This window comes from Tursiops truncatus, chromosome 8 (assembly GCF_011762595.2).
Source record: "Tursiops truncatus isolate mTurTru1 chromosome 8, mTurTru1.mat.Y, whole genome shotgun sequence".
In the NCBI taxonomy this organism is placed as follows: domain Eukaryota; kingdom Metazoa; phylum Chordata; class Mammalia; order Artiodactyla; family Delphinidae; genus Tursiops; species Tursiops truncatus.
In genome coordinates, this window is record NC_047041.1 from 38,916,603 (window position 1) to 38,938,346 (window position 21,744).

Here is a 21,744-nt window from a genome sequence, read left to right on the forward strand (position 1 = left end):
CAGTGGTTATGTTCAGGTAGTGGGATTATAGGGGATCATTTCCAGTATTTTCCAAATTCCCTCTGAGCAGAAGAACACAATGTTGTGTTTAAAACTCATTCCCTTTTACTTTTGTGCTTTTAGTCATTTAACATGATTCTTTTAAAGCCTTATGGTGTCAACTAATGTACAACCAGTAATATTAAATGCCAGGTACTTTGACAGGGAAGGCAGATAATCCACACTCTAAAACTCCTTACTCTGTGGCTCTGGATGTGTTAGGTTCATAAATTCTTAGCATGGGTGGATTTGTCAGTCAAGTGCCGTAAATATAACATGACCATACCCCCTAAATGTAAAATGCAAAACTGCAAAACTCCTGGGAGATAACATAGGAGAAAACCTAGATGACCTTGTATATGGTGATGACTTTTTAGATTCAACATCAAAAGCACGATTCATGAAACAAGTAATTGATAAACTAGACTACATTGAAATTAAAAACTTTTGCTCTGCAAAAAATAACGTGAAGAGAATGAGAAGACACGCCACAGACTGGGAGAAGATAGTTGCAAAAGACAAATTTGATGAGGGATTATTATCTGAAATATACAAAAACTCTTAAAATTCAACAATAAGAAAATTTAATAATCCAATTAAAAAATGGGCAAAAGACCTCACCAGACCAAGGAAGGTAGTCAGTTGGCAACTAAGCATATGAAAAGATGTTCGACATCTTATGTCATTAGGGAAATGCAAATTAAAGCAAGGAGATATGCCACTACACACCTGTCAGAACGGCCAAATTCCAGAACACCGACAACACCACATGCTGGTGAGGATGTGCTGCGGCAGGAACTCTTAGATTGCGAGTGGGAATGCAAAACGGTGCAGTCACTTTGAAAGGCAGTTTGTCAGTTTCTTATAAAAGTAAACATACTCTTCCCATACTCTCCAGCAGTCGTGCTCCTAGGTATCTACCCGAAGGAGTTGAAAACTTATGTCTAAACAAAAACCTGCACATGATATTTATAGCAGCTTTATTCATAATTGCCAAAACTTGGAAGCAACAAAGATGTACTTCAGTAGGTAAGTGAATAAACTGTGAAACATCTAGACAAGGGAATATTATTCTGTGCTAAAAAGAAATGACCTATCAAGCCATTAAAAGACATGGAGGAACCTTAAGTGACTATTACCAACTGAAAGAAGCCAATCTGAAAAAGTAACTTAATGTATGATTCCTGCTATGTAACATTCTAGAAAAAGTAAAACTATGGACATAGTACAAAAATCACTGGTTGTCAGTGGTTGGGCAGGGATGGGATAAGGGGATGAAAAGGTGGATTCACAGAGGATTTTTAGAACAGTAAAACTACTCTGTATCAAACTGTAATGGTGGGTTATACATGTATACATGTCATTATACATTTGTCCAAACTCATAGAATGTACACCACCAAGAGTGAACCTTAAGGAGTTTAGGTGATATGGAGTATGGAGTGTCAGTATCGGTTCATCGGTTATAACAACTGTACAGTTCTGGTGGGGGATGTTGATATTAATAGGGGAGGCTGTGCATGTATGGGACAGGGCTATGTGGGAAATCTCTGTGCCTTCCTTTTAATTCTGCTGTGAACCCAAGCTGCTCTAAAAAAGTAAATAAATAAAACAAACAAACCCTCCTTCCCACCCTCCACTCCCCAAAATGATCATCCACACCTGGAGTGACATCATGACTTTTGAGAGAGAGAGAGAGTGTGTGTGGGGGTGTGGGGGTTGTGTGTGTGTAGCATGGTGGCTAAGAGTATGGACTATAGACCAGATGACCTTACTCGCTATGGAACTGTCAGTGAAGTATTTAACCTCTCTGTGCCTCAGTTTCCTCATCTATGAAATGGGGATAATAGAACCTCATTCAAGGTTGTTGTGAGGATTAAAAGAATACATGTAAGCCCTCAGTACACTGACACATAATGCCTGCTCGGTATTTTTACTCTGATGCTCATTTCTCTTCTGTGAATGACTCAGTGCTTTTGATATATCACATGCTACCTCAAGTACTGTTACATGCTGTGCCGTCTTTTAAAAAAATATTATTCCTGTATTCTTCCCCTTCTACTGAATCTTAACAAACATGCTGCTGTTTCTTTCAACGAAACTCTGGAGCCTAGATCCTATTTCCCTTTCGCTGTTATTCTATTTCTTTTTTCCTCTTTTATAGCAGAATTGCTTCACAGAGTTTTCTGTATTTGCTGCCCAGATTCTTCGCCTTCATTTTTCTCTTAAATCCATCTATTCAGGGGTTTCGACCCCCTCTTTCCAGTGAATTTACTCTTGTCAAAGCACCAGTGACCTCCGGTGCTAAATCCATTGTCCATTCTCCATCTTAAATCTCACTTGACCTCTTCTTAAAACCTTTTTTCCATTGGCTTTTAGGGCTCCACACTCTTCTGGTTTTCTTCCCAGCTCATTGTCTGTGTATTCTCAGTCTCTGTTGATTCCTCTCACCTCTCCAGCCTCTTAAGTTGGAGTCTCCATATCTCAGTCCTTGGACCCCTTCTTCATCTACATATTCCTTTTGTATTCTCACCCAGCTTCCTGACTTTAAATACTGTCATCTGGTGATGACTTTTCAAAAGTCTAGCCCAAACATCTCCTCTCAACTCAAGACTTATGTAGCCAACAACCTGCTAGACCTTCCACTCGGATGTTTAATAGACCTCTCCAACTTCCAACATTCCCAGTCTGAATTGCTGAACCTTAGCCCCTGCTCTACCTGTAGGGTTCTAGTGGAAGCACTATTCTTTCATTTGCTCAAGCGGTAAACCTTGAAGTTATCTTTGACTCCTCTTTTTCTGTCACCAATATCCTGTCTGGAAATCCTTTAACTCTACCTTCAGAATATATACAGAATGTGACTATTTCTCACCACCTTCATCTCTATCAGTGGTCCAAGGCCTGGCCATTTCTCACCTAGATTACTCCTGTTGCCTCCAAACTGGTCTCCTTGTTTCTGCCTGTGCTTTTCCTCCACACTCTGTTCTGTCCTCAGCTCAGCTGAGCTGTTGGTGATCCTAACATAGTTTAGATGAAGTCACTCCTGCCTAAAAACAAAAGTCCTTACAGTTGCTCCCAAGACCTAACTCAATGTGGTTTCTGTTACTTCTTCATCCTCATGTCTGCTCCAGCCCAGCGACCTCCTTGCTGTTTCTTAAACATACCATGCTTCTGCCCCAGTGCCTTTGCATATATTCTTTCCTTTGACTGGAATGATTTTCCCCAGTTATTTTCAAGGTTCATTCCCTACCTTTTAAAATCTTTGCTACCTTCTTGCTTTGCTGCTTTCTCCGTGAGGCCTTTGATGATCATCCTGTAGCCTCTGTCCGCACTCTCTGTCCCTCTTCCTGCATTACTTTTCTCTGAGCACTTAACACCTTTTGCAAAGATTTCACAGGTTCACATATTTGAAAGGACTCATAAGACTCCACTGAACATACTCACTTAAAGTTTTTATTTAAAGGCAACTGATAACGGTACAGCAAGAGGAGTATAGGCAGGCAGTAGGGATCTGAGAGATACCAGGCGTCTGTTTCTCATGTCCTTATATGCACACAGCAAACCTGGGACAGAACACCAAGATCTGTGCAGAAGTTTCCAGGGAGTCTTTTACGCCTCTCTGGTCGCATAATCAAACCACGCTGTCTAACTGCTCATGCAGGTTGAAATCCATCAGTAAATAATTTGGCCCTGGGAATGCCAGAGGCCCCTCAGAGGTAAGGGTGGAGCTTTCTCAGTCTAGCTGTAAATTAACTTCATCCTATACACTTTCTAAAATACAACATAACTTTTTATTTTGTTTCTTATTTTGTAACACACACACACACGCACACACTGATTGTAAGCTCCATGGAGGGCAGAGTTCTTGACCATTTTGTTCATTATTGTATTCTCAGTTCCTGCAATAGCACCTGGCACATAGCTTGGCTCAGGAAATATGTGCCGAGTAAATTATTAAATAAATGGAGTTTATTTTTAGCTATATAACTATATTATAAGACCTTTGTGAGCAGGAACCAGTAAAAAAGGAAGCTTTGTATCCTTCATGGCACCGGGACCAGGGTTGGCAGACAGCAAACATTTGGTGGTTGGCTGTTAGCAAAATGGATCTCCAGGGGCCCACCCACTTCAGATACCATTTCAGAGAGCCTCCTGGATGACTTGCAGCCAGGTGCCCAAGAATGATTTGAGCAGTGTAATAATTCAAGCCTATTAAAAGAGAGGTTTTTGTTTTTAGCTCTTTTACTGAACTATAACACCCATAGGACATTAGAATTTTCTCCTTTGCAGTCCGACAGGCTGTTTTTCAATGACTTGGAGCATTTGGTCAGCAGGTAATATCATTTTGCTTAGGGCCAGTTTTCCTTAGAGTACATTTCTGAATTTTTAATGTAAGTCACTGGGGGAATATGACTTCTTTAATCTTTTGTGAAACAAAACTATACTTGAATTTCCGAATTTTACGTTGTAATGGAAAACATCAGTTAATCAGTTTTATATTTACATAACAGACATGTTTGTAACATTTTTGTGATTTATTCTGTTATAATCCAGGTACGTCGTTTCAGAGAAAGCAGACAGAAGAACGAAGAAGACGATGAAGTCCGAGAGGTAATTTTTCTGAAAATTCCTTTATTATATGTCAGCTTGTTAAATCAGAATAACTAGTAGGTTTATTTAGAGCAGTCAGTCCACAGGATCTCTTTTGGGTGGGTAGGACTGAGCAGGCGTTGGCTGAGGACCGCTGCCTTTGACTTATTCCAAATCGGCCTACGAGTATTCGGCTTGCTGATATTCTCTTTTTTTTCCCTTTTGCTCTTGTCGAAAACCTACTTAATTGCGCATGTGTGTATGTGGTGGGTGCAGGCATGGAGGGGAGGCGCAGGAATAGTAGCCCGAAGAGCTCTTTTTAATGAAAATAATTCCCAACTGCTATTATAAAATAATATAAAATTTAAACATAGAATTGCCACATGATGTAGTGATTCCACTTCTGAGTATTTACCAAAAAAAATTGAAAGCAGGGACTCGAACATGTATTTGTACACCAGTGTTCATAACATTATTTACAATAGCCCACAGGTAGTAACGATCCAAAGTCTATCAAAAGATGAATGGGTAAACCAGATGTGATACATACATCCATTGGAATATTCTTTAGCCTTAAAAGGAATGAAATTGAAGTATAGAATGGAACATACTATATCATGGATAAACCTTCAAAACATTATACTAAGTGAAGTAAGTCAGACATAAAAGAACAAATACTGTGTGATTCCACTTACATGAGATACCTAGAGTAGTCAAATTCATACAGACAGAAAGTAGAAGAGTGATTATCGGGGTTTGGGGGAGGTGGTTAGGGAATGAAGGGTTATTTAATGGGTATGGAGTTTCGGTTTGGGATTATGAAAAAGTTGTGATGGATGATGGCAGTGGTTGTACAGCAATGTGAATGTACTAATGCCACTGAAATACACACTTAAAAATGGTGAAAATGTCTCACCCCTAGGTTCTTCATGACATTTTTTTTCCCTTAAATTCCATATATATGTGTTAGCATACGGTATTTGTCTTTTTCTTTCTGACTTACTTCACTCTGTATGACAACCTAGGAGTAAGACAGGAATAAAGACATAGACCTACTGGAGAACGGACTTGAGGATATGGGGAGGGGGAAGGGTGAGCTGTGACAGGGCGAGAGAGAGTCATGGACATATACACACTAACAAACGTAAGGTAGATAGCTAGTGGGAAGCAGCCGCATGGCACAGGGATATCGGCTCGGTGCTTTGTGACCGCCTGGAGGGGTGGGATAGGGAGGGTGGGAGGGAGGGAGATGCAAGAGGGAAGAGATATGGGAACATATGTGTATGTATAACTGATTCACTTTGTTATGGGGCAGAAACTAACACACCATTGTAAAGCAATTATACACCAATAAAGATGTTAAAAAAAATGGTTAAAATGGTTAATTTTTATGTTACATATATATTACTACAAAAAAGTACAGTAATACTAGGGTAGTATATTTTTAAATCTCGCAAAAAGTATATGGAAACATTGTCTTGCCATTGGCCCTATGCCTCCACTCATGAGGTAAATTCATAGAAGTAATGTAGTTCAAAGATACCAGTAAAGTCCACAGTCTGTTGTACAGAAAGATGAAGTATTATCTGAGTATAATGTTTGAGATGCTAAAATGAAGATGTAGTATTTAGACAAAGGCAAAGTATGAAATTTGGCAATGATGATAATTCATTCAAAGAAGTAATAATCATAAAAAGGCATGTGTGTTTTAAATTTTGTTAGATTCTGCCAAGTCACTCCAAATATGTTACACCAGTTCCTCTCCCGACCAATAGTATTAGGGAGTGCTTATTTCCCTGCATCCTTCCGGCCATGACATATTACTACATCTTTTGATCTTTACAAATCTAAGTGGTGAGAAATTATTTCTTACTGTTGCTTTTAACTCATACTACTTGTATTACTAGTGAGTCTGAGCAATTTTTATGTTTAATAAGTTATATTTATATGAAACACCTGATCATGTTCTTTGCATAGAATATTTTTTTCTTTTGTCTAGGGCATTGGTCTTTTTCTAATTGGTTTATAAGAGCACTCGTTTCGTTATATAAAAGAAGTATCCACTTGTTCCTGAGAGTTTTTTGTTTGTTTGTTTAAATCCAGAATGGGTAATGAATTAAGAGCTTGTTGGCATCTGTGAAGATAAGCATGCAGGTTTCTTCCTCCTGTGTTCTGTTAATATGGTGAATTATATTATTTTCTATCCTATTATTGACCCAACCTTAGTATCACATTGTGAAGCCCCTGATAATAGGTGTACTGGTCTTTCCATGCGCCCCGGGATTCCTTTTGTTTGCTTTGATATTCATGAGTAGGATACTGTAATTTTCCTTTTGTACATGCAGTCCTTTGTCAGTTTTCAGTACCATGTTATGCTGGCTTTATAAAAACCAGCTGAAAGCTTTCTTTCTTTATGCTCTGTTCCTATTGAAATAGCCATGGAATCATCTGTTCTTTGAAGATTTGGTAGAATTTACCTGTGAAACTTTCTGGTTGTGATCCTTTTCGGGAGTGTAGTTCTTTTAAGAATTTTCTCAAAATGTTGTTAATTAGTCTGTTGAGACTGTCTATCTTTTTTTGATTCAGTTTAGGTCATTTATTTTCCAAATTACTTAGAATTGAGCAAAGTGTTTTATCACAATTCTTTTAATTTTCCTTACATCTTTTTTCCCCTCCATTCTCCTTTCTTTGCTTTAATTTAACAATTCATTTTAAAATTGTTTCATGTGTTCTGGTATGCAGTATTTTTATTATCATTTTCTAGGTATTCTACAATTTTTGTTTTGTTTTGCAGTTTGGAGTCCAGGCTTTTGTCTTATTAATTTCTAATTTTATTGCATTGTGATTAGAAAGTATGATAATATTCTTTTTACTATTTAGGATTGATGTTTTTCTTAGCATCCCATTATATATTGGTTAAAACATTTCATGGGGTCTTGAAAAGAAGTATATTGTTTATTTTCAGAGTACAGAGTTCAACATGTATCAGCTAGATCTACCTTATTATCTAATTTAGGTCTCCTTTTTTCTTTTAAATATATATATTTTTAATTTTATTTTATAAATTTATTTATTTATTTTTGGCTGCATTGGGTCTTCGTTGCTGTGCGCGGGCTTTCTCTAGTTGCAGCGAGCGGGGGCTACTCTTCCTTGTGGTGCACGGGCTTCTCATCGTGGTGGCTTCTCTTGTTGCGGAGCACAGGCTCTAGGAGCATGGGCTTCAGTGGTTGTGGCACGTGGGCTCAGTAGTTGTGGCTCATGGGCTCTAGAGTGCAGGCTCAGTAGTTGTGGTGCACGAGCTTAGTTGCTCTGAGGCATGTGGGATCTTCCCAGACCAGGGCTCAAACCCTTGTCCCCTGCATTGGCAGGCAGATTCTTAACCGCTGTGCCACCAGGGAAGTCCCTGTATATGTATTTTTTAATGTAGAGCTAGTTCTTGTTATTCATGGTAGTTGTGTTCTATAAAGTCACTGTAAACACTGAGTGAACACTGAACTGTTGCTCCTAGGGGAAATATAGGAATAGGTTCCTGCCAGCCACTGGTTACAACATTTTTGTTAACTGATTAATACATAACCCTTTCCATGTGTGTTTCTGTTTTAAGACCTTACTCAATATATATCATTGATTCATTAGCATTGAACTTGTGGCCCATTCAGTGCATGCCTTAATGAAGCATATATCACACATGTGTTTCCTCCATAAGGCACATCACAGCTTCTTGCACTTAAGAACCCTAGACAGCGCTTCAGCACTACACTGGGGGCCGTTTTAAAAGTAAAATCCCCAGCTGAAAGCACAAAATTGTGAACACGGCACTAAACGTACTGTGAAAAGGATACTCGTTTGAAGAAGGCTGAGTGTCGCCTCGTTCGACCTCATCTGGGAAGGTGTGTGTCAGGCGATTCAGAATTTGCACCTCTCTGCACGTGTCCATGAATGACCACAAATGCATCAGGAGTTAGAAATAAATTTTGGCAAGTAGGTGAATTTGCATATACGGAGTCTGAAAATTATGACTGACTGTAATTCATCTGGGACAAGAAAGATGAATTGAAATCTTTTTCAACTATTTTTTCTTTGTATCTTTTTGGTTGTATTCCCTAAAGTTTTGTTCTTTTGGAGTTGTAATGCCATGTTGAGCCGTTCCCGTAGTGACTTAGCTGTTGTTTCACTTCAGCAAGTTCATCAGCGTGAAGCTGTGTTACCTCCACCTCTCCCCACCCGCTGCACTCCTGCTTCTGCCCTGCCTGCTCTGTGCTTATCTCCTCATCTAGCCCTGTCTCTCCATATTTCATGGCACCACACAGAGCTTAGAAAAGCTCTAGATGCCTGTTCTTAGACCCAGAACTAGTCATTCCAAGCAAGAGGGACTGTTGTCATGGCCTCTTGGCACGGGTAGATCAATTTTGGAGCTCTCTACACTGTCTGAAACTCTTCTCAACTTTCTCCCTTAGCTAGGCCAAATATTCACTATACCCATTAGCTCTTTCTCCTAGGTTTTGTGTTTTGTGGGTGGAGCAATTTTCTAATTTTATTCAAAAAGATATTTTTAAAATTTTTGTTCTCCTTGTTACATTTTGATAGGTTTAAAGGAAGAGATCAGGGCAGCATTGCTCTTATTCTGTTTTTAATCAGAAAATCTATATTCATTTCAGAGTTAGGGTATTTCATTAAGTCTCAAACTTGTCTTTTCTAGACAGTTTCTTATCAAATTAAAATTTATTAAGTTAAAATCTTGGCCCTCACGTTTTTATTATTTTCCAGGCGTTCAACTGTTTTGTTCTACCTAATTCTTTTTACTATATATTTGTAAGAGATTATTGCTTATGTTTTTCTGATTACAAAAGTAATATTTTAGAAAACGTACATTGTAGCAAATTTGAAATATTCAATAATAGTGAAGAAAACAAAAAGCACCCTAAAATTTCATCACCCAGAGATAGCAGCTATTTTTGGTGGGTTTTTTTCTTTTCTTTTTTTTTAGTTTCATGAAAAAAGGAATCACTATCTTTTATTTAAATCCATACACCTAAAACAAATATCATATAATATCGCTTATATGTGGAATCTAGAAAAATGGTACAGGTGAACTTATTTGCAAAGCAGAAATAGAGACATAGATGTAGAGAACAAACATATGGACACCAAGGGGGGAAGGGAGGGTGAGATGAATTGGGAGACTAGGATTGACATATATACACTACTGTATATAAAATAGATAACTAATGAAAACCTACTGTATAACACAGGGAGCTCTACTCAATGCTCTTTGGTGACCTAAATGGGAAGGAAATCTAAAACAGAGGGGATATACGTATATGTATAACTGATTCACTTTGCTGTACAGCAGAAACTAACACAACATTGTAAAGCAACTATACTCCAACAAAAATTAATTAAAAAATATAAATCCATACACCTATTCTCAGTCTTCATCTGGGTTAAACTCTCAGCATCTTTTAAAATAAAACTATTTTTCAAAAAAAATTTAAGAAAACAAGTCCATTTACAAGAACATCAAAAAGAGTAAAATACTTAGGAATAAACCCAATAAAAGAAACATAAGACTTGCACAATAAAAATCATAAAATGCTGCTGAAAGTAATTTTTAAAGTCCTAAAAAAAAGTACTAAATAAATGAAATGATATCCCATGTTCATGAATTGGAAGACTTAGTACTGTTTAGATGACAGTAATCCCCAAACCCCATCTGCCTTTTTTTTTTTTTTTTTGGCAGAAATTGACAAACTGATGCTAAAGCAATGGTAATTAAAACAGTGTGGTACTGGGATAAGGCTAGACAAGTAGATCCATGAAACAGAATCAAGAATCCAGAAATAAACTCTGACATTTATGGTTAATTGGTTTTCCAGAAGGGTGCCAAGATAATTCAATGGGGGAAAGAACAGTCTTTTCAACAAATGGTGTAGGGACAACTGGATATCCATATGCAAAAGAGGCTGGATCCCTATATCACACAGTATAAAAAAATTAGCTCAAAATGGATCCAAGAAGGGAAAAAAAAGGATCAAAGACCTAAATATATGCATTAAAACCATAAAACTCTTAGAAGAAAATATAGGAGTGGATCTTTGTGACTCTGGATTAGGCAATGACTTCTTAGATATGACACCAAAAGCTCAAGCAACAAAAGAAAAAATAAACTTGATTCATCAAAACTTAAAAACTTTTGTGCATCAAAGGACACCATCAAAAAGGGAACAGACAACCCAGGAAACGGAGAAAATATCTGCAAATCATATATCTGATAAGAGTTCGATATTCAGAACAAATAGGGAACACTTATAACCCAACAATAAAAAGACAAATAGCCCACTTCAAAAATGGGCAAACTATTTGAATAGACATTTCTCCTAAAAGATACACAAATGAGAAGATGCTTAACATGATTAGCCACGAAGGAAATGCAAACCAAACCCACACTAATACAGCACTTCGTATCCATTTGATCTTTTGTTGGGTCTTCATTGCCGCATGTGGATTTTCTCTAGTTGCATCAAGCAGGCACTACTCTTCACTGTTGTGCGCAGGCTTCTCATTGTGGTGGCTTCTCTTGTTATGGAGAACAGGCTCTAGGTGCCTGGGCTTCAATAGTTGTGGTGAGTGGGCTTCAGTAGTTGTGGTGAGTGGGCTTAGTTGCTCCACAGCATGTGGGATCTTCCAGGGCTTGAACCCATGTCCCCTGCATTTGCAGGCGGAATCTTAACCACTGCGCCACCAGGGAAGTCCACATCCATGTGATCTTGATGCTTGGAACATTCTTTTGGGGTGGCACGGGGTTCATGACACAAGATTATTTTTCTTTCTCTATAGATTCCGTTACTTTAATTGGTTCTTCACTAGAGAAACAAGAATCTCATAATTGGTTCTCATTACTTGCTTGTAAAGCTCCTTCTGCCGTGCCTCTAGATTCCGCCATTCTTCCTCGGAGAAATAAGCGGCCACATCCTTGTAAGTCAGAGGTAACGGAGCTGGCTCGGCCACGGGCCCTTGCGGTCCCACCAGGCCCCGGACGGGGTTACGGCCAAGCCAGGTGTGCCGGCTGCCCGCGGCAGCCTCCAGCTCCCCACCGACCTCCAGTTTTTTTTCTTGTTATTTATCAAGAGCCCATTGTACAAAGTAGCTCAAATGATGACAGTCTCTTACAAATGGCGGTGTTGCGTTAGGGGCGATTGCCAACATTCCTCCCAGTTCTGAAACTTTTGATTCTGTGAAATTTTATGGTTCCTGATACACATTTTCAAAAGGTCTCATTTTACAGGTATCAGTAGTATTGTAAATTGATCTAACAAATCGTAGGCACTGAATTTGATTGATGGGGGAGGGAGCTTCTCCTGTTTTACATGTTTTAGCATGATTAGTGAAAAATAATAGTTTAGACAGTTTGGCAATATGAAATGTCCATCTGAGTGGCTGGATTAATGACTTTTAGGCTGCTTCATTGTCTACTGATGTGTATTTTCCTCTTGTCATCCCTCTTAGGCCATGAGTAGGGCCAGAGCCCTCAGATCTCAGTCAGAGGAAGCTGCTTCCGCCTTTAGTGCTGATGACCTTATGAGTATAGATTTGGCAGAACAGATGGCTGATGACTCTGATGACAGCATCACAGCAGCAGCCAACAAAGGAAGAGGCCGAGGAAGAGGCCAGAGAGGAGGAAGAGGGCAGAATCCAGTGTCAAGAGGAGGATCTCAGAGAGGAAGAGGTTAGCACTGAGTCTTTCTTACACATTCACACTTGGCAGTTGTGTGGGAAATTCAGAATTGTGTTCATATTGGCAGAATTGAGTTACACGGTCCTTTAAAAATTTATTTTTACAATGCATAAAAATGGTCTTTAATGTAGTTCCAACATGTACATTTCACGTATATAAATTCTGAATGGCCACATGCACATATAGTTTGAATAGTTCTTAACACGTTCTTTTTTTAAAGAATTTCATAGTGCTTCTCACACATTGGGAACATTTAATAGACATGTTTACTCTCACATGTACAAAGTAATAGTGAGGCAAACACTTAAGGAAAACGTCTAGCTAATGCCCACTAACAGCAGGAAGAAAACTCCGGATTATAAAAATTATTATTTTTGAAAACTGCCCCTACACAATTTGATTTTTTAAAGCAGTCATTAAATTAATTGCCATCATTGTGTCTAATGTGATACTGTTGTCATTGAATAGGCCAAATAATAGGAGATAGTCATCCAGTGACTTCCTGATGCATTATAGAAATCCATCCCTAGGAATAGTTTTAAATTATTTTTCTATTAAATATTTATCTGTCGGAATTTTAAGCTGTTAAAGTGGGTAGTACTTTAGTTAAAAATCTCCCAGGAGAGAAATCCCCATCTTCTAGTGATAATTGTTTTCATTATCCTTACATTTATAAATTTTTTCCTTACATTGTAATTGGAACAATATGAACCAAGTGCGGCCTAAGAATAGTCTCTGAAAATTGATTGATCAGACTCTAGATGTTTCTTCTTATATATATGTTTGACATTTTACACATAAACTATGTTTTGACATAACTTTATTTAGTGGTGTTTTTTTAAAAAAAACAAAAAAATCCTTAGCCACTGATGGACTGGTATACTGACCGCTCATTATTCTAACAGCAGGCGCTGCTCTGGAGACTTCTACTCGAGGCAGAAGTTCAAAGGCCACTATGTCAACATCTAGAAATATGTCTATTATAGATGGTGAGTATAGACTGCAAAAGATCACCTAGCAGGTACTTATAAATTCCAACACAGGAAGACTCAGGAAAGCCCATGAGTAAACCTTACCGGTTTGTGTTGAATCACAGGATAAATTATGCTGATTTAAAAGACCTTTGCCATTCATGGAGGCTACTGAAGAGGGTGGGCTCTAAAAATTAATTTTTATATCCCACTTTAGACAAATTTGGTTATTTCCCTTTTATAGAGGGATCACTAAGACATGGAAAAGGCAGTTGGTCAGTGTATCAACAATGATTAAGAGAGAAGGAACTGCTCCTTAATGTACTGTAAACTTTCTTTCCTCATGCTGTTTTTGTCCATCTCTACTGTTAGTATAGAGTCATGTGAGCTGCATTTAAGGGAAGTTATAGTTAGGATTCTTTGAATTGATTTTGTGTATGTTGCTGTGGTCTAAAAATTAGCCTCAAACTAAGGGAACCTATTTTTATAAACTATTTTAGTAATAATTTAATATAGAAATTTATAAACTATTTTTAATATTACAGTTTATGAGATCAGAGGAAGTTGTAAGTCAGATCTGTGTTGTAAGTTGTAAGTCAGATTTAAAATATATGTTAAAATAGGTGGTGATATATTTTTCTCCCTACCATTCAGAGTATATCCAGATGTATTTTATTTATATTATCTTATTATTTGAGATTAATTTTTGACAGATTGGAGAGTTGGACTAAATCTCACAAGATGAAATTTATCAAGGGTAAATATAAACTGCATTTATGTCCAAAAGGACAGCTGCTCAGAGAAGTATATGATATTAGTCGGGAACCAAGTAAGAAAGACTTAGGTCACTAAGGTTGTGCAGGTTGATCTAACTGTCCAAATCTAATGGTGCCTTAAGCATTATTAATAGAAGTAATGCTTCTTTACAGCAAGGAAGTTCTCCCTCGTACTAATTGGATGTATCATGCCAAGAATACTGTGCTCATCTTTTGAAACCGTATTTCAAGAAAGATGTCAACTTTATATGATCATTCAGAAGAGAAACCATATAATATAAAAAATTTGATAGAAGGAACTTAGGATATCTAACCTGGGAAAAATTCAAGTCTTTACAGAAATTAAGTTCTGTTATATCAAAGATCGAATAGATTTGATTTGTATAGTTCTAAAGACAGTGGTTTTAAATCTATTTTAAGTTATGGATTCTGAAAGCTATGTCTCCTATCTTTAAATAAGTAGTCATATGCAATTGTACTCCATTTCAAAGGGCTCAGGGACCCCCATGAAGCCTATCTATGGGCTCCAGGTTAAGAACTACCAACCTAATGAGGATAGATGGAAAAGCTAATCACACACAGATTTAAGTTTATTATGTGATAAAGTGGACCTGGGAGGCTTAAGAACAATTTCACCTACTCCCTCTCTTATAGACGAGGGAATTGAGCTAAGTAATTTGCCCTAGGTTGATAAAACCACTAATAGTACTAATAATAGCTAATACTTATGTGACGATTACTGCAGGCCTCTCAACAGCTCAGTGGGATAGGCACTTACTATTTCTCTGTTTTACAGAAAAGGGAACTGAGGCTTTGAAAAGATAGGCAACTTACCCAAGGTCTCACAACTAGTAAATTCTAGAGCTTGAATTGATCCCACATTCTCTGGCCTTCAGAGTGAGTAGGTAACCACTCTACTGTTAGTTTCCAGAGCAAGAGAAGATTAGAGGTTGAGCTACTGGCTCTCAGTAGAGAAGTCTTTGCATTATACGGAATAATCTATCAACAAACATAAAGATGGTGTAAGCTGCCTCAGAAGGAAGTGAGTTGTGACTCCATCAGAGGAAGTTTTCAATATTTTCTGGATGACAGATGACATTGGAGAATGGATAAAAACATCAGCTCTATTAAATGATTCTTAAAGAACCTTCTTATCAAAAGTTCTGCTGCTATGTTTTTATTCAAGGATTATTCAGTACTTGAGTAGGGCCAGCTGAGATCCTTATCTTTTGACTTTAGAAGTATATTGTCTCTGTTGCCTTTAGAAAATGGCATTTAGAAAGATGCTGTGACATTCTTGGAAGGTGTAAGATAAAAGCAGAGAAGGGAAAAGGAAGCGAAAAAAGGCAGCACGGTAAACGATCTGGGATGAGTTTAACGTGTAAAAAGCTTTGTGACTTTGGACAAGTCACTCACTCTCCTAGTTTGCTTACGTGTGCATTGGGAATAATCTTGCCATACTGGATTACTCTGGGGATTAAAAGCAAAAAGCCTTGGAATTCCCTGGTGGTCCAGTGGTTAGGACTCCACCAAGGGCCCGGGTTCAATCCCTGGTTGGGGAACTAAGATCCTGCAGGCCACGCAGTACAGCCAAAAAAAAAGGAAAGCCAAAAGCCTGGCACATAGTAGGCTTTTGTGAAATGTTTATATATATATATATATATATATATGAGCTATTATAAAAAAAGAGAAAACAGAGGGCGTTAGAAAAGGATCATGAGTAAAATATGAACACTTCCATGTTAAACTACCAAAAGTTGGTCAGAGTGCAACACAGAGGTATAGACTTTGTAAATTACCTGCCTTTACCTTAGCCCAAACTGCCTTTTCTCATCATGGCTTTGTTGTTTTATGTGAAACTTTCCTTGACACCAGTGGGCAGAATTAATCACTCAGATTGAGTCTTCAGGTTTCCATTGTTGTCATTAAGAAATCAGCTATTGGGCTTGCCTGGTGGCGCAGTGGTTGAGAGTCCGCCTGCCGATGCAGGGGACACGGGTTCATGCCCCGATCTGGGAAGATCCCACATGCCGCGGAGCGGCTGGGCCCGTGAGCCATGGCCACTGAGCCTGCGCGTCCGGAGCCTGTGCTCCGCAACGGGAGAGGCCACAACAGTGAGAGGCCCGCGTACCGCAAAAAAAAAAAAAGTAGCAATCAGCTCTTAGTTTAGCTTGTTGCTTTATTTGAAGTAGTCTGTTTCTCCTCCGGCTGGCCATCTCTGGTGTTCTGTACTTTCACTATGATGAATCTAGATATGGGATTCTTTTTATCCTGCTTAGGATTTATGGGGTTTCATGAAACTGTGAATTGGTGCCTTTTATCATTTCTAGAAATCCTTTGCTCTTATCTCTTCAGTTATTACCTCTGTGCTATTCTTTTTCTTTCCTTCTAAGACTTCAATTAAATAAATGTATGACCTATTCACTGTGTCCTCCCACTGGAGGAGGAGTACTAACTTCCCAGAGTAGTTATAAGTGTTAAATGAGCTATGCATAACCATTACTGAGCACAGCACTTAGAAAGAATCCAATAAATGACTGCTGCTGTTAGTATTAGTGACAGTGTTTACAATTAACTCATGATAATGGATGTTTCTATAAATCAGTCTAAATTTGTCTTTTATGCAGTTGATTTGGTCCAATGGTTTTGCAGTTTAACTCCAACATTGGCCTTTTTTTGAAGAACGGAACTGACTTTTTAATATGGTCTCTGACAAAATAACCATGGAGTACTAACTATAGTTACTATAAGTTTGGGATGACAGCAACTTTCCCTAACACCATACACAAAAATAAGCTCAAAATGGATTAAAGACCTAAATGTAAGGCCAGAAACTATCAAACTCTTAGAGGAGAACACAGGCAGAACACTCTATGACATAAATCACAACAAGATCCTTTTTGACCCACCTCCTAGAGAAATGGAAATAAAAACAAAAATAAACAAATGGGACCTAATGAAACTTCAAAGCTTTTGCACAGCAAAGGAAACCATAAACAAGACGAAAAGACAACCCTCAGAATGGGAGAAAATATTTGCAAATGAAGCAACTGACAAAGGATTAATCTCCAAATTTTACAAGGAGCTCATGCAGCTCAATATCAAAACAACAAACAACCCAATCCAAAAATGGGCAGAAGACCTAAATAGACATTTCTCCAAAGATGATATACAGATTGCCAACAAACACATGAAAGAATGCTAAACATCATTAATCATTAGAGAAAAGCAAATCAAAACTACAATGAGAGATCATCTCACACCGGTCAGAATGGCCATCATCACAAAATCTAGAAACAAATGCTGGCGAGGGTGTGGAGAAAAGGGAACACTCTTGCACTGCTGGTGGGAATGTAAATTGATACAGCCACTGTGGAGAACAGTATGGAGGTTCCTTAAAAAACTATAAATAGAACTACCATATGACCCAGCAATCCCACTACTGGGCATATACCCTGAGAAAACCATAATTCAAAAAGAGCCATGTACCAAAATGTTCATTGCAGCTCTATTTACAATAGCCCGGAGATGGAAACAACCCAAGTGTCCATCATCGGATGAATGGATAAAGAAGATGTGGCACATATATACAATGGAATATTACCCAGCCATAAAAAGAAACGAAATTGAGCTATTTGTAATGAGGTGGATAGACCTAGAGTCTGTCCTACAGAGTGAAGTAAGTCAGAAAGAGAAAGACAAATACCGTATGCTAACACATATATATGGAATTTAAGAAAAAAAGAAATGTCATGAAGAACCTAGGGGTAAGACAGGAATAAAGACACAGACCTACTAGAGAATGGACTTGAGGATATGGGAAGGGGGAAGGGTAATCTGTGACAAAGCGAGAGAGAGGCATGGACATATATACACTACCAAACGTAAGGTAGATAGCTAGTGGGAAGCAGCCGCATAGCACAGAGAGATCAGCTTTGTGACCGCCTGGAGGGGTGGGATAGGGAGGGTGGGAGGGAGGGAGACGCAAGAGGGAAGAGATACCGGAACATATGTACATGTATAACTGATTCACTTTGTTATAAAGCAGAAACTAACACACCATTGTAAAGCAATTACACTCCAATAAAGATGTAAATAAATAAATAAAAGCAATGAAAAATTTTTTTTAAAAAATGAAGCTTGGTTACAAAAAAAAAAGCAACTTTAAACTATAGCTTCTACGTTCGTATTATAAGTGGAGGAATGAAGAGATAAATAAATGTTCAATCCTATTATAACAAGCTCCATGGAGTGTAGAGATTTGTATAATAGTACTGGAGTTTTATTGGGAAAGGTAGATGTTACACTTATAGCCAGCAGCGGTTGTGAATGAGCGTTATCAGCCCAGACTTTTCCACTGAAGTTTGTCTGCAGAGGATAGTGACTAAGTTAATAAAAGAAGCCTCTGTCTTTGCATTTAATTTATACCATGGTTACCACTGCTGCTACTCCATCCACTATTACTAGCGAAATCATTTGAAGACCTACTACATCTAGGCGCTTGCCAAAACAAATTACATTAACCACCTCTTTTTATCCTGTCAACAATTTTCAGCATCAAGTATTATTAACACTGTTTTATAGGTGGGGAAACCGAGACTTGAAGAAGCCAAGGAACTTGGCCACTGTCACCCAGCTAGTGAGTCCACATGGCTCTAACTCTAAAACCAGAGCTTTTAACCCCCAATACAGTATGTATTGCCTTCCCAACAGAACCGAGTGCTTAATTTTCTGATAATGTTAATTTATCACACAAATATTTATTGGGGATAAAAAGAAAGGAAGGCTCTTGTTTCTTCCAGGAGCCCAGAGTTTGAGGGGTCAATTAGTGAATAACGATTGAGCAGAAATAGTTTTTGAAAGAGTCACGATTGCTGGCCTTTGCATTCAGTTGCCCTCTCCAGCCTTTTGAGTAGAGTAGGATGTGAGGCTAGTGATTGAGTAGGGTGGGTAAGAACTCTGCTTCTGCCTTTCCTTTCTCTCAGGTAGACATCCTAAGATTGGGGATAGAACCTGGAATAGGAAAAATGAGTAAATCATAAATTTGGGCTAGGTGGAAAGATTCCTGAGTTTTCTGACTAGGAGAATTTTGGACTGTGTAGGGTTCTTTGAGCATTTGACTTCTTCAAGTCCTCTGTCTTTTTGTCTCCTCTTGCTCTGTTGTTTAGTTTGGGGGTTATCTTGGGGGAAACCTTTTTTTTGTATTAGGAAACTGGTAAGGCGTAGGAGAAAATTAAACCTCTAATTGGCTCTTTAAATTTTATTCTAGGTTTGTAATAATCTGCACTTAATTCCAGTGGGGGGGTGTGTGTGGGTGGGGGGGTGTGTGTGGGAGGGGGGGTGGTTACCCACACCACCAAGCAGTCCTCAGACACCTGCTGGGTGTCCTGCAAGTCAACTCAATTCTGACACTACCTGCCTAGAGACAGCATCAGATCCCACAGGGGAAGGACTCAGTTCCAGAAGACTGTCCCCCTCTACTTCAGATGCCAGTCACAAGTCCAGGTTGTTATCTGTACTTCTGACTAATAGGCTATCAATCAGAGGTCCCCATGACTCCCTCCTTGGATTCAGTTAACTTGCTAGAGTGGCTCACAGAACTCAGGAAACTAGTTTACTCACTAGATTACTGGTTTATTACAAAAGATATGAAAGGATATGAATCAATAGCCAGATGAAGAGATGTATAGGGCGAAGCCCAGAACAGAGGAGCTTCTGTCCTCATCGAGTTTGGGGTCCAAGCATGGTGGCACGTGGAAGCATCTTGATTCACCACCTGGAAGCTCTCTGAACCCCCTTCCTTTTGGGTTTCTATGGAGGCCCCGCTACGTAGGAATGATTGATTAAATCATTGGCTGTTGGTGAATGATTCAACCTCTAGCTCCTCTTCCCTCCCCAGAAATCGGGGATGGGACTGAAAGTTCGAACCCTCTATTCCTGGTTGGTTCCCCTGGTAACCAGCCTCCCTCCTCAGTTGTGGTCCCAAAGTTACCTCATTAACATAACAAAAAGAACCTTGATGGCTCTCATTGCTTTAGGAAATTAGGGTTTTAGGGGCTCTGTGCCAGAAATGTGGATGAAGACCAAATGTATATTTCTTACTGTGAAATCAAAATATTATAGTTTTGGTCTCAGGAAAAATAAAAATGAACTAAATTTCATGTTTCTAACCAAGTTTACAGAGCTGAAAATGTAAGGATTCATAGGAAGGTTATCATGGAATGAAAGATAGGCTGTTTTCTAGCATTCCCTCTGGACTATTTCTTAGGTACTGAATATTTCTAACAAAGTAGAGGAGAATAAGGAAGCACTTACTGGAACCATGTGGCTCCCACAGGGAAAGAGATTGCCAACTATAAGAGAAGGCAGACCTGAGGAGGGTTACTTTCACTGTATTTGGAGTTCAGTCCATTAGGTGATCAGATTTTATCCTTCAGGTATTTTTCTATAAAATATTTTTAGTGTAGGTGTATTTATGAACACTGCTTACTACTTTGAGTAAACCGGGAAATCATATGAGACTGGTAGTTAGACATATAATTCCATCTCCCGATTTTAAAGCATATTAAGTGGTTTTATAATCAGTCATCATGGATTTTTTGCAGGTAGGACTTAGGAAACCTTCAGCTAAAGAAGTGTGCAAATTTTTCTAAGCTTTTTTAAGAATAACATAATGGATGTTTCATCTTTTTCATTATAGCCTTTAAAGCTGCAAGACAGCAGCCCTCCCAAAATGTTGCTACTAAGAATTATTCAGAGGTAAGAAAAAAAGTTTTCTAATTGTGTACCAATTGATGTTTCCTACATTATGATTGTCAGTTCTTTGGTCTGCAAAGTAAATAAAAGAAGAAAAAATGTGGAACATTAAAACTGCAGAGAACTTTACTGATTATCTAGACTGAGGGCTTCTAGGGTTTCTGCGAGGGAGGAGGGTTTCTCTTTTTCTTTCTTTAATAATGCATCGCATGACTGGACACCCATAAATGTATGTACCCAGTAATATTTTTAAGGATAATAACGTTGAACCAAAAGAGTCCATGCACGGAAAAACTATGATTGAAGATGGGCGTTCAGTGCGTAGAGAGGTCTTATTTATTGCTGGCTTCCTTTTGTTACTTATACTCATAATACTCTGGCTTGTGTCTTAATGGCTGAAGCCAGACTCAAGACAAGCTACAAGGTCTGAGTCTACGGACCTCTGTGTTCAGCTCTAGATTTAACATGAAACTTCTGCTCTTCCTTTGGATTCCAAGAAGAGTCCAGAATGGGCTTGATTCTCCTGTTACCTCTCTTTCAAAACACATGTGTCTTACTTCCCAGGCACCCTCCCTGGCCTCTACCTACTAGATGCCTGGGGTGTCCCCCCTAGTTATGATAATCAAAATGTCTCCTGACATGTCCAGATGTTTCTGGGATGGGAAGGGGAGTTAAGAATCACACCTAGTTGAGAATCGTTGCTCTATATCATACTGCCCCAGAGCATTTTCTTAAATTTCACTCCTTCTTGATCTCTTGAGTATGTGACACAATTGACCACCTCCTCTTCCAGAAAACTTCTTCTCTGTTTTTTTGTTTTTTCCTCTCATTATTATACAATTATATATGGGTATACTGGTGCTAACTTTTATCCTGGG

At 38.5% G+C, this 21,744-nt stretch overlaps 1 protein-coding gene across 4 annotated transcripts in view; it reads left to right on the forward strand.

Moving 5' to 3' along the window:
• The window catches only part of MRE11 (MRE11 homolog, double strand break repair nuclease), a 64,779-nt gene that overhangs the window by 34,737 nt on the left and 8,298 nt on the right, over positions 1 to 21,744 (forward strand). For 3 of the 4 annotated variants that reach the window (XM_019923763.3, XM_019923764.3, XM_073808301.1), the window contains 4 exons: positions 4,593 to 4,649; positions 12,135 to 12,354; positions 13,269 to 13,352; positions 20,811 to 20,869. In XM_019923763.3, the coding sequence (XP_019779322.1) occupies positions 4,593 to 4,649; positions 12,135 to 12,354; positions 13,269 to 13,352; positions 20,811 to 20,869 (420 nt within the window). Of the gene's footprint in view, positions 1 to 4,592; positions 4,650 to 12,134; positions 12,355 to 13,268; positions 13,353 to 18,694; positions 19,394 to 20,810; positions 20,870 to 21,744 lie in introns of those variants that run through there. The other variant, XM_073808302.1, reaches the window with a different exon arrangement.